Below are 14,881 nucleotides of genomic sequence, written 5' to 3' on the forward strand. Positions count from 1 at the left end.
ATCAAAGCAGCCCATTAAACACAAAATGTAGCTGATAGTTTTAATCCAGTCATCACAGCTTTCCCCCTACCAAAGAAAATCATTGAAGGCTTTGACTAGGCAGGCACGTTGTTAAAACACTATCTGCCCAAGTATAACCACTGCTGGAGCCTGCAGTTCCCTTCTATCAGCAGCCAAAAAGCCAGGTCAGAACAGACTCCTTCCCTCTTCTGCAGGCCCGGTTTCAAATGCCACAACGGTCATTCTGAAACGAGGACTTTGTTTTTCATTAGCAAGGGGGAGGCTGACATCTCCCCTCCACACCCCATGCACCTTTCAGCTGCACTGCTTCCTGCGAGGCACTGCTGCAGACGTCGGCAGGACCCCGCAGGGACGCGGGCAGGGGAGCTGACCTACGGAGACGCCCGCCCACAGAGCGGGTTCCCTTTCAGCCGCGTCTGCTCCCAAGCCCGTTCACCGTGCGGCTGCACAAGCGTTCGTGCTGCCACATCCTCAGACGTGCTGGCAGCGCCAGCGAGACGCTGGGGAAAGGTCACGCACGAAGGTGATCGTGGATGAACTCCCGCTCCCAGCCCCAGCGAAAACACCGCCTTTCTCCAGCTGTTGCCCCCCACGTGCACAGAATAAGCAGGTACAGAAACAAACTTTCTAAGAGTGGGGAATCGGACAAAGATGAAAATAGTGAAGTTCATCTGTACTTGCAAGGGAAAAGTATTGGGAAACGATGTGTCGCTTTTCAAACGCTGCGGTTCGGAACGTGGAGCGAGACAGGACCCTGCGGGGAGAGGCGCCCGCTCCGGGTGCCATTGCCGCTTGCCAACACACGGGGTCTCTCTCGGGCTCTGTTTCCCGGCTCCTCCTTCATGAACCGGCGTCTTCCTCCGGGCGGCGGCGGAACCGCAGCCCCTGCGCTCTGCGAAGGCCACGGAACACAAGCAAAAAGTTGTCACACTTTTTTTATGCTAATAATTTGGTGGCAGAATATTTGATCTAATTAAAGCCCACAATTAAATTACTCGTTTTCTCAAGCACTGTAATTGGAAGACAGTATTTAGAAAACACTGTCAAAAATAAAAGCAGCCATTTATAACATGTACTACAACAGACCAGCTCAACGAACCTACAGACTGGTTCAAGTCAAAGTGCACTAAGCACGGCAGACTCCTGAGAAATCCAGCTACTCACCTGCAAGTTAAGGCACGTAATCACTCTGGGTGGTGCCTACGTGTCCCTGGGGAACGTGGCGCGCTGGAATAACGTCCCAAGCCCGAGAACTGCACGGAGGTCACGAGCCACAGCTTTGACTCAAGAACTGAAGAGTTTCGTCTCAAAAAGCCAGGCTGCAGGTCTTGCAGGAACAAGACGCTTTCCATCTCTCACAACTGTGAGGTGCTTTAGGTCACTTACAGCACCATCACAAGGGACTTTCACACAAAGCAGACCGCGGAGGCTTGGGCAGGTTCGGGAGCTTGTCTTACCTTGCTAGGGATAACCAGCATACCAGCTGCCCAGGGAGAGGAAGCACTGCAGCAGTACAGACCTTCCAAACCAAGGGAGAGAGCTGCAGGCATCTGGATGCCAATGAACGAGTAGATTTTTAATTCTTTTGAGGGAAAGAAAAAAAACCTAAACCATTGCCAAGGACTTAAAAGGAAAAAGCATTAAAAAAATTGATTTCAGACAGCATAGACAATAAAAGGTCCATCTTCAGGGAAAGCAAGCACTAACATACACCACAGCTAGGACAGGAGGTTGGCAATGCAGAGCCACAGCTTTTGGCATCTCCGAGTTGCTGAAGGTCACCCCATAAAACACAGATTTGAGGGTCAGTTCTCCCCTACCCCAGCCCCGCACCTGTAGGCTGGGGACAATACATCATTTCCTAACTGGGAAACTTAAGAAAACGTATTTGGGTGGAAAGTATTCCAGACCTGCAGTATGTTTAGCACCAATGAAAGCAGTTTCAAGCTTAAGAAACATTCAAAAGGGCCTTAACAAAAGCAGAACTGTGACAATTCATCACTGTAGCAGAGAACAACAGGAACTCAAACCTTATCAACAACCGCATGAAAAAAGGATATATTTTCTGCTTCTCTTCATTGTACAATACATCTACCAACTGGATAACATTTTTGTGCCGTAATCGTCGCAGGAGCTGAATTTCCCTGCAGGAAGAGAAAAGGAGAAAAAGTTATGTTTAAAAAGCTTATTTCCTTACTATGGAATGAAATTAATAATCTCTAAATCACACGGTTTTAAAGACACTTCAAACCATATTAGTGCCAGCCGCTTCACCTAGGACTACCCACGCACGCTGCTCGGCAGAAGGTCTTGTGTGCTCTTGAGCTCCTTAGTCCGAGCCTGGACGAGGGGAACACTCCCCGGCACAAAGAAGCGCCCTTCGCGTCAGCGCTACGCAGCCAGTCAGCGCGCTCTGGGCAGGAGCTGTGGGCCACTGGCAGATAAGAGCAGGAGAACTGTTCTCCAGAAGCAACCTGCCTTCGTGCCAGCCTTGCAGTTGGTGATAAGCGTGCCCTGTGCCAACGCTTCGGTGCCACTCGACACCGGCTGTGTTGCTCCTGCTAATACAAAGTTTTGTTCTGCACTCCAGCGTCAGCTTTAGTCTGGTGTTAGCCAAAGGCCTGGTGGCTATTTGACTGGTCAGCAGTAGGACACTGACAGCCAGACAGCCCCGTCCAAGGCAGCAGGAACAGGACAAGCGTGACCAGAAGTTCCTCACGCTGAGCCAAGCCACAGAAGCCAGCTCCCGGTGAGATCCAGCTGGACCCTCAGCCACCAGGCTGCGCGGCAGGGGAAAGCAGCCCGAGGCCACGCACTCCGCAAGCGGCACTGCCAGCAAGGGCCCGGTGCCGCAGTCAAGCCTCCTCCTCCCACCCACACGAGAGGGGCCCGCAGTGTCCCCCTCGGTCCCCTTCTCAGCTCACGCCCTTCCCTACGGCCCCAGGCACACACCTTGCCCTTCCCAGTTAACACCAGTGCTGACTACAGGAAAGGGCTTTCTCCTGCTGGAGAACTCTCATCAGAGCCACAGCCCACCCCGACTTGCTCCGCACGCCCAGGGTGCGGCTTTCAGCTTCCCTCCAACTGAAGCTTTTCGGACAACGCCGGCCTGCTGGGAGCTCAGCTCGCTGTCGCTGCCCCGTCACCCCCCACAGAGGCACCACGGTTGTCTTTGCCACTTCCAAGACAAAGCTTTTGTGTTTGCACTTCGTGCTTCTTTACACACAGGTCTCATGTGTGGTTACAAGAGCTGAAATAAATTCGCTTGGGCTTCCGGTCTTCACACTTCAGAGCACGTTTTTAATCGGCATCGTGAGCAGGAACAACCCCCCCGGTGCCAGTGCAAGGCAGGGCCCTGCAGCTGGGTCCTCCTGCTGCCACGGGCCGGCAGCGCCCGGTGCCGGACGCGGCACGGCAGCCAACGGGCTACAGCCCATTTCAGCACAAATTCTGTCATTCGGCTGGGAAGCAATCTGAACGTTAGTTACTTGCCAAAAAAAGAAATTAAAAGTTTCTATAGCTAACAAGCAATTCCCGCTGACAGTTGTACTGTGAATGGATAGAAGTCATTTAAACATACATATAAGAGCATCAGAAACTGGCTAATCTACTGAAGACGTGAACAAATGAAACTAAATCTTTTATAATACCACATGAAATTCATCTGAAAGGGGCTGTTCAGCAGAACACGATTTTCTACAGAACACAAACCACAGAACCACCAGGAGCCGCACCCCCCCAGCAAGGAGAGACAAGCGCGTCCCCGGCAGCTCGCTCGACGCACGAGGCATCAAAGGGAAGACGGCCACGGCGCCGGGGCTGCCGAAGGGGCAGCAAGCTCCCGACGGTCCCGACCCGAGGAGCCCGGCACCAACAGCTTCCCGTGCCTGGGAGACGCGGGCTGTCAGAGCTGTGGGATGGAGGAACTCCAGAGGTGACAACGGCCTCGCGGCAGTGCCATCAACCCCAGCTGGGTCCCAGCACCCCAAACGCTGCCTCAGCACCCCTTGGGCTCACCTCCGCGCTCCCGATGCGAGCCGTCCAGAGACTGACCGCAACACAGCCCTGCTCCCCGCCGCCCACCACGCTGCCTGGAAGCCCGGCACCGGCCGGCAGCCACGGCTGCCCGCCCGAGCACCACCAAACACAACGAGCTGCCCAGCGGCGGGCGCGCCAGCCAAGCCCGGAGCTGGGCAGCCCATCAGTCCTGCTGTGTGACCAGGCCAAGCGTCTTTACAGCAGTTAGCACAGAACTCGTCCTGAAGACACATCAGACTGCTCAGGTGCAGCAGCCAGCTGTGGAGGCAGCTCCACAGTGCCCTTTGTTAGGGCTGTAGCTTCCAGGAGAACTCCGCAATGAAGCAACCACTGTAAGAATTGCAACATTCGCCTCAAGAATGAGTCAAAAAAAGGAGTTCCCGCTAATTAACTAAATTTCTTCCAAACTTTAGTCCTAACTTAACCTGACTGAACAGTTCAGAGATCTGAACCGGATCCTCTGTTTGTGGAGAATAAATAAAGTAAAACTGAGTGAGGAGACATCTTCCCTGGGCTATGAAAACGGCCCCTTGTACATCATCTCGTATCAGCTGTTCTGATCTTTGTCTCTCGGGATTTTGTACTGTGCCCCAAACCACAATTTAGTATCTTTTGCATGAAACTCAGCCTGCAGAATCCCAAGGGATGCCGGCTGCGAGGAAGAGAAGCAGGAGGATCAGGACGGTCAGGTCCGGGCGGTTCCAGCAGTGTCTGGAAGCGCAGCTCCTGCTCTTCACTTTGCTGCTCCGCTGCTCGGTCCCCGGCTGCAGCTCGCTGTAACCTCTTCTCGCCAGCTCCTTGCTCCTGCCACTCGGAAAGCTGCTTTAAGAAACATGGTTACATTCCAACAGCTCGGACTCTTGGAAGCAGCACTACAGGGAATTCCGAGCACCGCCTCGGAAGCAAGAGCCTCTGCCCCAACACGACACAGCGGCTCAGAGCTCTCAGCCCCGGCCTGCGCAATCAGCCAGCCTCTGACAACCAGCTGTGGCCAGTACCAAGGCTGCTCCACGCATCCCAACTGGCTAACAAACCAGTAACTGCTCCTTCGAAGGGCTCCGGACGTGCAGGAATGCAAGCAGGGTTTTTACAGATCTTTTAAGGATCCCTGCGCAGTGGCATTAATTATTTCGCTGCCGAAGTGCAGGCCGGGCGCTTTTCCTCTGTCATATACGGCTTTACGAAAAAATCACAACAGCTGAGCAGAAACCTCGGACAAGAAGGCACAGCCCAGAAGTGTTTGGTTTAACAGCAGACAGATTTGCAAAGCGATGCAGCCACTCTAATTATAGTAATGACCAAAAGGCTGAAGTGGATTAAATTAGCATAGAAACTGCAGCCAGCACTAGGGCAGGTCTGAGAAGTCTCCGTGTACCGGAGGGAGACGGGCCGAGCGCTCGGGCCAAGGCAAGCCGGCGAGAGAGGGAGTGACCACACGCGTTTCTTTAAATAAGGCTACTGCGCTGTGAAGGCAAAGAAAGCTTCCAATATTAGGAACACATTTTAAATCCCGATCCCAACAGCTCATTCACTGTAATACAGCTTGAAAGCACAAATACTAATTCCTTCCACCTTTAACAGAACAATAAATATTTCATATTTCTATAACATTGGGGTTTTTTTTCCAGGACGACTTTGTGAACCAATCTCAAACGCCAGTGAAGTGCACCCACCTCCGGGGCAGAGGCCGAGCAGCCCATTTCCCAGAGGAAAGATTACTTCTATTTTTAACTACTCTTGCGTTCTAGAACGACCGAGGAACAGAGGCAGCCAGACCGCAGGCACCGCCGATCCCATTTTGGTTTTCAAACTTCACTCAGTGAACGCAGGCGCTCACCTCGTCAGAAGGTCCCCAAATTTACTTTTTTCAAAATCAGCAACAAAAAGCCAGCCCAGCCCACGGCTCGCTTTGGGCTTTGCCTGCAGTTTGTTTCAGCCGACAGCACTGGGAAGGACTCACGTGCCGACGGGCTGCTGCCTCCCCTCGCACCCGAGGCAAGGCGGCCTCCTGCCTGTCCCGCACCAGGCATGGGGATCTGCTCAGATTTTCAGGGTGCCTTCCAGGCTGCTGCAACTTTCCCCCCTTTCTCCTCGCTACCTCCACAACTTAAGGTGAAACGCAAACCACAGCAGTCGCTTTTGAGCCCAGCGCCCGCCCCAGCGCAGAGCCCCGGCGAGGCCGTGCTCTCCGCCGCGTGGTAACCGCTTCCACACCGCTGTTCTGCGGCCAGCGTAGTCTCCATTACGGAATTCCATTCCTAGATTTCCAGGCTAGAAAGCCCCCCAGTGTGCAACAAGACAGACCGTCAGAGTTTGGGGCCTGTTTCAAAGCATGACCACCTTCCGGGCAGAAGAGAAGAGAAAAAGCTCCGCTGCCTTGACGGTTTCCGTGTGGCTCTGCCAGACCCAGCAGGCTCGTCCTCACGCCTGAAGGCTTCTCCCCAGCAAGCAGCGGGGTGCTGCTGCTTGGAACTGTCCATAGCAAAGCTGCCTGCTTGCACCACGTGCTACGTGATTTTGGAAGATGCCAGGGACAGCCTGGGAAGACAACATTCCTTCCTGGACCGTTCCAGTAAGGGCACAGCTTCACCTTCAGATCTGGCTTGCTTTCTACAGTTTCTTTCAAGCCACAGTTTCACCAGAGCCATTCCTGCCTAAATAAAAGTGAGCAACAGAGCCAAAAGATCCCTTCCTTTAGTGGACAAGGCTCTTCCACAGGTCTAAGCCGTTAGGATCTCAGAGACACACGACAGCGAATCCTTCCCACGCTCCCCGCCAGGTCAGATCCCACGCCAGGCACCGGGTTGGCAGCAGGTCTGCAGTGGAGCCTCCAGCCCACGAGCTCGCCCTCGCCCACCCCCTGTGCCCCTCCCCAGCTCCCGGCACACAGCCCGTGGCTCTGCGGAACCAGGCACGGGGAACCCACACAGCTCCACGACGGCGCCGGGGCCACGGCGAAGGGCTGGAGACGTGCACAGAGAACGGCTCCAGATGTGCATTTTCCAGATGTACCCACTCACACCACTCCTGCTGATTGCTACTGAGGACTCAAGAATCACCCCTTCGGTCTTTACGCAACTGAACAACTACATTATGTATTTATTTAGATCGATTTTGTAACCCTGTATAGCTAAGCCAAATATAATTACAAGTCAGTATCCCCAAAATGCACAAAGCAAAGTAACTTCTTTCAGGCCTAGCCTGCGAACAGCTTTTCCCTGTTTATCTCACCTAAAAACCAGCCCTCCGCTTGCCACTGCCACCCCCACGAGAAGCTGCACCTCTTCGCTCTCGCCAGCACCAGGGACACTGCAGATAAGAGACTGAGCAGAGCTCTTCACTGTTTCCTCTTCACACGAAGCTTCACACACCTGAGCTCGCACCCGACGCGGGAGGGGGTGCCAGCATTGCGTGCGGAAGATCCCGGCGCTGACCGACAGCTTTCAGGTTTCGGTGTCCAAATGGCTCATCTCCAGCCGTCACCCCAAATCATGCTGTGAGCCCTCCGGCACCTCCACTGCGCTCCCTCCCGCAGGGCCACACCACGCTGAGACACAGGGACCCCCGCAGCGGCCCCGGCACCGCTCGACACGCACCCAGAAGCCCCCAAGACATTCAACGCCGCGGGCGCGGATCAGAGCGCATCCCTGCCACCAAACCCGGTGCTGCGAACGCCCGCAGCTCTCACCCTGCAGAAGCTGACCGCAGCGGGCCGGCCCCTGCTCCAGAACCGCGTCGGTGAGCCCGAGGGGCTGCCGAGGGAGGTGCCTGCCGCAGCACTGCTCCTGCTCTTCGCTCTGTCCAGGCCTCCATCCACAGCACGCTCTTCGCAGGGACGCCTGACATCACCAGCCCTACATCCACCAGATGCTCTTCCGCGGATCCCAGTTTCTAGCATCGCACCACTTCACCCCAGCAAGCACCCAGCTTCCCAAAGGCAGTACCAGAGCCCCCGGTGAGGTTCGGCACACCTTCCCAGCTGAGGGACAGAGATCGGACGAGTCGGCTCCAGCCCATCCCCGCCTCCAGCACTTGCCTCGGCCGCTCCCAACAAGCCCTGCCCTTCGGCAGAACTCTCCGTGTTGCGAGGTGCAAGACTTCAGCTGCAGAGCCAAGGAGCAAATTGTCCACGCACAAGCCTATTACGTATTTTAAACCTCTGAGGAATTCTAATGAGCATATATTCAAATCTAAGTAATCACTGAGCATGGTAAGTACAGTACAAGACACTTGGGATATGCACAGAAAGTCCCAAACACTTAATTAAAATGTGAGGCTATTAGCACACAGTTTTATTAAACTTGTGCTGCTAGAGACAAATAGTCTTCCAAATTTTCTTTCATCTTTTTGGCCATCCTACTAAACTCATTTTTTGCAATAACTGAAAGCAGTAATTAGCCATAGTACTGTCTGGTTGACTAAGCCACCCCCACTTTTCTCTGAAGTGACTGAAGAGCAGCGCAGGTTCCCTCGACTGATTCAGGGAAACGTGCATCTTCTAAGTCGAGACCCTCAGCATCCTCACCAGGACTCACAGATCCCTTAAGGGCTCATTTTCCGGGGGGCAGAACTGGAGTATTTTGAGGTAGAAGAGAATCATTCAATTTTATACAGTAAAAGTCTCAAACATACTTCAGTCACAATTTCCAGGTGCCCAGAACTCTGCTCCTGCACGGCAAGGCCGGGCTGGGGCGACCAGCCCGCGCGTGCAGGAGGCGGCCGCAGCCCACAGCGAGCGAGGAGCAGCGCAGCCACGGCCCCGGAGCCGTGGCCCCACGCACCCGGGGTCCCCAGGCACGGCACAGACCCGGGCCATCCTCCGCGGCTCGCCGCGCTCCCCCCGCTGTCGTTACTCCCTGTAGAGCACTTGCTCATGTCATTACCCGAGGGCCAACATCTAGGAACTGTTTTCTAGGGAACTCCTTTGCTGACACACTCTCAGCGCAGGTCTCGTCGTCACCCCGGCAGCAGCAACGCCGAGGCACCCTCTGCTAATTAACGGCAGAGGCACAAGCTCATCGTCATAATTCAACTGCATCTGTCACACAAACCGACTCACACGCGTAGCTTTTGCCGGCACGGTAAGAAACGCCGGAGGTCACTTTAGTAGGAACAGGCACTGTCTTTGCAGCTAAGAGAAAACTGTGCAACGAAGTATTTTGAGACTGAAACAGTAAACGGGCGCTTCCCAGAGATCAGCACTTGTAAACCAAGCCTGGACACACGCCCCACTTGCCCAGACCTGCGGCCGGGGCACTGCTCACCACGTTTGCAGCGCTGGACGAAGACATTAAGCGCCAGAGAGCAGACCAAGAGTTAAGACACGCAGCGATTCCACAGCAGAGAAAACAATTCATTAGGGATTCGGAAGACTCTCGCTCCTGACCATTTGCCACGAAAGCAAACGCCTTGGAAGAGCCTTCTGCTGGCACACACCCCTGGGGCGCTGGCAGGGAGCGCGAGCACCAAGCTGTGGTCTAGTTCTGGTCGCAGACGAGAGATTTTTAATCTCAAAGGGCACCAACTGAAGTTGGGATGCTGATGAAGATTAGACAACTAATCACACTCATCTCTCACACAGAATCACAGAATCACAGAATAGTAGGGGTTGGAAGGGACCTCTGTGGGTCATCTAGTCCAACCCTCCTGCCGAAGCAGGGTCACCTACAGCAGGCTGCACAGGACCTTGTCCAGGCGGGTCTGGAATATCTCCAGAGAAGGAGACTCCACAACCTCCCTGGGCAGCCTGTTCCAGTGCTCCGTCACCCTCAGAGGGAAGAAGTTCTTCCTCATGTTCAGACGGAACTTCCTGTGCCTCAGTTTGTGCCCGTTGCCCCTTGTCCTGTCACTGGGCACCACTGAAAAGAGCTTGGCCCCATCCTCCTGACACCCACCCTGCAGATATTTAGAGGCATTTATAAGGTCCCCTCGCAGCCTTCTCTTCTTCAGGCTGAACAAGCCCAGTTCCCTCAACCTCTCCTCGTAGTGGAGATGCTCCAGTCCCCTCACCATCCTTGTAGCCCTCCGCTGGACTCTCTCCAGTAGCTCTTCATCCTTCTTGAACTGGGGAGCCCAGAACTGGACACAGTACTCCAGATGAGGCCTCACCAGGGTAGTGTAGAGGGGAAGGAGAACCTCCCTTGTCCTGCTGGCCACACTCTTCTTGATGCACCCCAGGATCCCATTGGCCTTCTTGGCAGCCAGGGCACACTGCTGGCTCATGGTTAACCTGTCGTCCACCAGGACACCCAGGTCCCTCTCCGCAGAGGACATCCAGGTCCCTCTCCTCACACGCACCGAGCTGCGGAGGTCCTTGCACAGACCAGGGCAGGCGGGCCGGGAAGCGGGCTCACCGCCCCAGGAATCACGTACCCGCTCCTCGCTTCACGCAGCGGCGGCTTTCGGGGAGGTACAACCCAACAGCGCGAGTCCGTCCGCAGCCCGATGTTCTGCTGTGCTGTTACAGGCGAGCAGTTTGCTGGGTATAAACCACTCGGAGCTGCTCAAATGCAGTTGCAGAAAGTGAAATTTCAGTGGAGTCTGACCAAGCAATGTGACATTAAAAAAACCCACGTTAGCAGAGCACTTTCCTGCGCCACCTGGAAATCCAGCACTGGTTTGCTCCCCGTCCCTACTGACCAGTCAAACCATACAGGTTTGGTGACATAGCTCACCACAACAGGTTTATTCAGAGCCGAGACAGCTTTCGCTGCCTGCTGCAGTCGTGCCAAAGGGTGTTGGTTACGTCAGATCTCCATGGGTACCACAAAAATACGACATTTTGCCTTAAAAAAAACAAAAAAAAGATCATCACGGAAGTAGATAAAGCAAACCAACAGGTGGGCAAAGGGAAAAGGACACGGCGACAAAAACAGGAACTTGGACTAAAGTAAACCCTCGTTACAAGACAACATCTCAAATCTGCCTCAGTGTTTTGCAGCAGGCAGGGCTGAGCCAGAGAAACCTCCACAGCAAAGCGGAGCGGTGCCTGGCCCAGCTGCTGTCATAACCAACCTCAACGAGACCAACCCAGACCCTCACAGACCCTCACAGACCCTCTGCGCATTAATACAGCTTCTCCAGAGTTCGCTTCAGGACACAGGACCACTACCACGGCTCCGACACCAGGAAACTCTCCTGGTACCCATCGAGTCTCCTTCTCTGGAGATATTCCAGCCCCGCCTGGACAAGGTCCTGTGCAGCCTGCTGTAGGTGACCCTGCTTCGGCAGGGGGTTGAACTAGATGATCCACAGAGGTCCCTGCCAACCCCTGCCATGCTGGGATTCTGTGAGTCCTTTGCACTAAGAGGGAGGAAAAACTCACATTTTCACTCAGGAGGAAACAATCTCCTCCTCCTCAGGTAGAAGCTCTTGATGCAACTGAAGGAGGGGGCAAGGGTGGAAAGCGGCACTCAGGCCTTTACCAGAAAAACAAGAAACATTTTATTACATATTAACCAGCAGTTTACTCTGATTCTGAACTTGAGCCAGCAAAGGAGAGAAAGGGAGGTCCCAGCCCCAGGATTTGTGCTCAGCCTGCCACTGAAGGTTGAAGGCAAACGGGAACCGCTCGCTGACAGGAGCCCCGGTACAGGATGTGAAATATCTCGCAGCTGAGCCCAGAAACTCCAACCAGAGAAGCAGAAACAAGACCCTGTGAGGTCAGGGCTCTACGCTCAGCACGCTGCAGCTCACAACGCAACGCAAGAGTCTTCCAAACATCTCACCAGTCTCCCCTCCCCCTCCGAGATAAACCCCTCACAGAGCTTGTTTTGGCTGCAGCAGGCTCCCCTCCACAGCAGATAAACAACTCTGGCACAGGGCTGTGACAAACCGCTTGCTGCGGAAGGCGCAGCCGGCCACGAAGTCCCCGCACGCAGAGCACGGCCCCGGGAAAAGGGAAAGTTTCACACACCCAGCCCTGCAGATGAAGCATAACACCAGGCTTCTCCCACAGCTAATTTTAATTAGTTACTTCTGCCCTGACTAATCAGCATGTAACTGGCACTTCGAAAGCTTCCAAGCACAGATCTTGAGTCACTGAAACAAAAGAGGTTGACAACCCTTGTCCCCATTTTGCAGCTGCAGAAATCAGCCAAGGAGCACCTTCAGTTACCTCCCAAACTCGCTGGTTGGAAGCGCAGCCAAGAGCAAACCCCAGGACCCCTACGCCCGTTGGGTGCCCAACGCAGGGGATCCCACCCCAGGCACCGACTGCGCGGGTGGGAGCCGGAGCTGCGTCCCAAAGCGCCCCGGAGCCACCCCCCCCGGGGGTACACACGCAGCACAGGCTGCGGCCGCACCACGGCCACCTCTGCCCTCCCGGCCACACCACCTCCCGCCCTCCCAGCCGGCGGCACCACCGCTCACCTCTTCAACGCGAGATCTTCACGAGGGACTCCTTTACGAACCACTATTTTACTCCTGAAGCAACACTTACAGGAGCGGTGCGCGTTGCGGCTGCCTGCTCCGACAGACGGGCCGGCCTGCCCGGCCCTCGGGAACCGGCTCCCGTCCCGGCTCCCAACCCAACACCAGCGCTGGCTGCAGCTCAAGGGAAAGACTTTCCCGAATACCCACGGCCAGGGAAGCACTTCCCCAGCAGAAAGCCATGTTGCTACTGAAAACGACACAGAACTCCAGCTGGAAAACAAAGTTCAACCCCTCAGCTCCCAGCCACGGGGATCAGTTACTCACTTTTTCACATTTGCCTCCCCATTGGGAATTCTGCGTAGCTTCTTCTTCTTCAGAATTTTCACAGCTCTCCTACAGAGGGTTTCAGAGTCCAACATCTCCTTGACTTTGCCGTACGACCCTTCTCCAAGTAAGTCTCCCATCAGGTATTTGCCAATGAGCTTGGCCCTCTTCCGCCGCGGCTGGTAGATGACCTCCGTAGAGTCAATGCGATGGATGAACGTGTCCATCCCCACAGACATCAGCTCGCTCTCTGCAAACATGCCCAGCTGCTGTGGCTCCTGCATATCCATCCTGGATTAAGTTCCTCAACCTGTTTTCCTTAAGCGCTCGGGGTTTTAATCCTGTTTGTTAGTTTCCAACACTCCCTTTTACTCCTTCTTGAAAAAAAATATCCAGAAGATTGTACAAACATGAATAAAAAAAAAACAACACAAAACCAAAACAAACCTATGAGCTGCTTCCAGCTCAGCTGGATGCTAAAAGATCCAGGCCTGGCTCCAGTAACACAGTGTCTTTTAAAAAGAATATCTATCTTTGACCAGATACGCTCAGCTTGGGACTTGCTTTGCTTCCAACCTGGTCCCACCGTCTGGGTTCTTCCAAGTCAGCTCGGCCTTTCAGGAGGCCCAGTTTGATGTGTAAGTGCTAGGTCATCCTCTGGGAGTTCAGGCCACCACACAAAGCCAGACAATCGCCGAGTCTCTTTCGTGGCCTTCCATTCCGAGCAGCTCAGTCACCAGCTCCAAGGCGGGCGGGCAGGGGAAGCGTCTCTGCCCCGAGCGCAGACGGCGTTTGGTTTTCTCAGCCGTTCGGAAGCTGGAACCAAGTTTCTTTGAAGGAGGTTTCAGAAACAACTCTAACGTCTCCGCTTTTGACACCGACAAAAGTTTGAGTCCCCGGGTGCCTACGGAGATGTGCCAGGGGCATCCTTCAGCTGCCCGGCCGGCGCCCGGCGCATGGTGGGTCCCGCCGCGGGTCTGGGTGCAGCCGGGCTCAGAGGATGCCGAGGCCACCGGCGCTCCGCTGCCCACCCTCGCTGGGGACTTCAGGGGGACGCAGCGCTCCCCGCCAGGCACCCAGAGCCCGCCATGCCTGGCCCAGCCAGGGCAGAAGCAGGGGAGGCGGTGGCCGGGCCCTGGCTCCCCCCTTCAGCCCCTTCCCCGGGGGCCACCGGGGCGGGGAGGGAGCCCAGCAGCACCGAGCCCCCCGGGGAAGGCAGGGACGGGGCGAACAGGGGCTAAGACACGTGAAGTGCAACCAGACTGCGCCGGCGCCGGGCGGGAAGGGCCCGCCGGTGCCCAGAGGCCACCGGTCCCTCCCCAGCCGCAGCCCAGCTCCCCGCTCCCCCGGTGCGGCAGGGGGGGGCCGGCCCGGGACGGGCCCTGTCCCCGTGGGCAGCTCCGGCCGCTCCGCCGGCCCCGGGCCTCCACGCCCCTCTGTCGAGTCGGGGGAGGGGGGCGGGCAGCCGCGTCCCCCCTCCCCGCCGCCGGGCTCGGGCACCCGACCAGGCCCCGGCGCCGCGCCTCAGGCGGAGCCCCGCCGGTCTCTGCCCCCACGGCCCTGCCCACGGCCCAGCTCCAGCCGCCCGCGAGCCCTCCGCCCGCCGCCGCCGCCCCTTTACCGCCGCCGCCAGCCCCGCCGCAGAGCGCGCGCCGCCGCCATTTTGTTTACCGCCCGCCCCCGCCCGGCCCCGCCGCGCTCCCGCCGCGGCCCGCTCCAGGCCCCGCACCCCTCCGGCGAGCGACGTGCGCTCCCATTGGCCGCGGCGCCGGCCCCGCCCCCGCGCGCTCGCCCGCTGGTTGGCTACGGCGGCGCCATGAGGGGGCGGAGCCGCCGGTGAGGCTTTCGCTTCCGGTTGGCTCGCCGCTTTTCCAGCCCGCCCACGCACTCTGGAGGGCGACGGGGCGCTGTGATAGGCCGCGGGAGCTGTCCGTCATCGGCGGGGGGAGGGGGGCGCGGCTGACGACGGCGGGGCGGTGGAGGGCAAAGGGCAAAGGGCGGAGGGCGAAGGGGAAGTGGCTGCCATGGAGACGGGGCGCGGGGCCTGCCCCGCCGGGAGCCCGCGCCGCGGCAGCTCCGGGGCTGGACCGAGCGCGGGGCCGTCCCGCTGCCCCGTGCTCCCGCT

The 14,881-nt window shown here is 56.6% G+C and overlaps 1 protein-coding gene across 1 annotated transcript in view; it reads right to left on the reverse strand.

Annotated features, from left to right (window-relative positions):
- STK11 (serine/threonine kinase 11) overlaps positions 1-14,317 on the reverse strand; it is a 45,554-nt gene extending 31,237 nt beyond the window's left edge. The window contains exons 1-2 of the mRNA XM_075444233.1: positions 12,757-14,317; positions 2,082-2,165 (exon numbers count right to left, since the gene is read on the reverse strand). Of these exons, the coding sequence (XP_075300348.1) occupies positions 2,082-2,165; positions 12,757-13,046 (374 nt within the window). The 5' untranslated portion in view covers positions 13,047-14,317. The remainder of the gene's footprint in view (positions 1-2,081; positions 2,166-12,756) is intronic.
- Between the last annotated feature and the right edge of the window lie 564 nt (positions 14,318-14,881).

Source organism: Opisthocomus hoazin, chromosome 27, assembly GCF_030867145.1.
Source record: "Opisthocomus hoazin isolate bOpiHoa1 chromosome 27, bOpiHoa1.hap1, whole genome shotgun sequence".
NCBI classification, from domain to species: Eukaryota; Metazoa; Chordata; class Aves; order Opisthocomiformes; family Opisthocomidae; genus Opisthocomus; species Opisthocomus hoazin.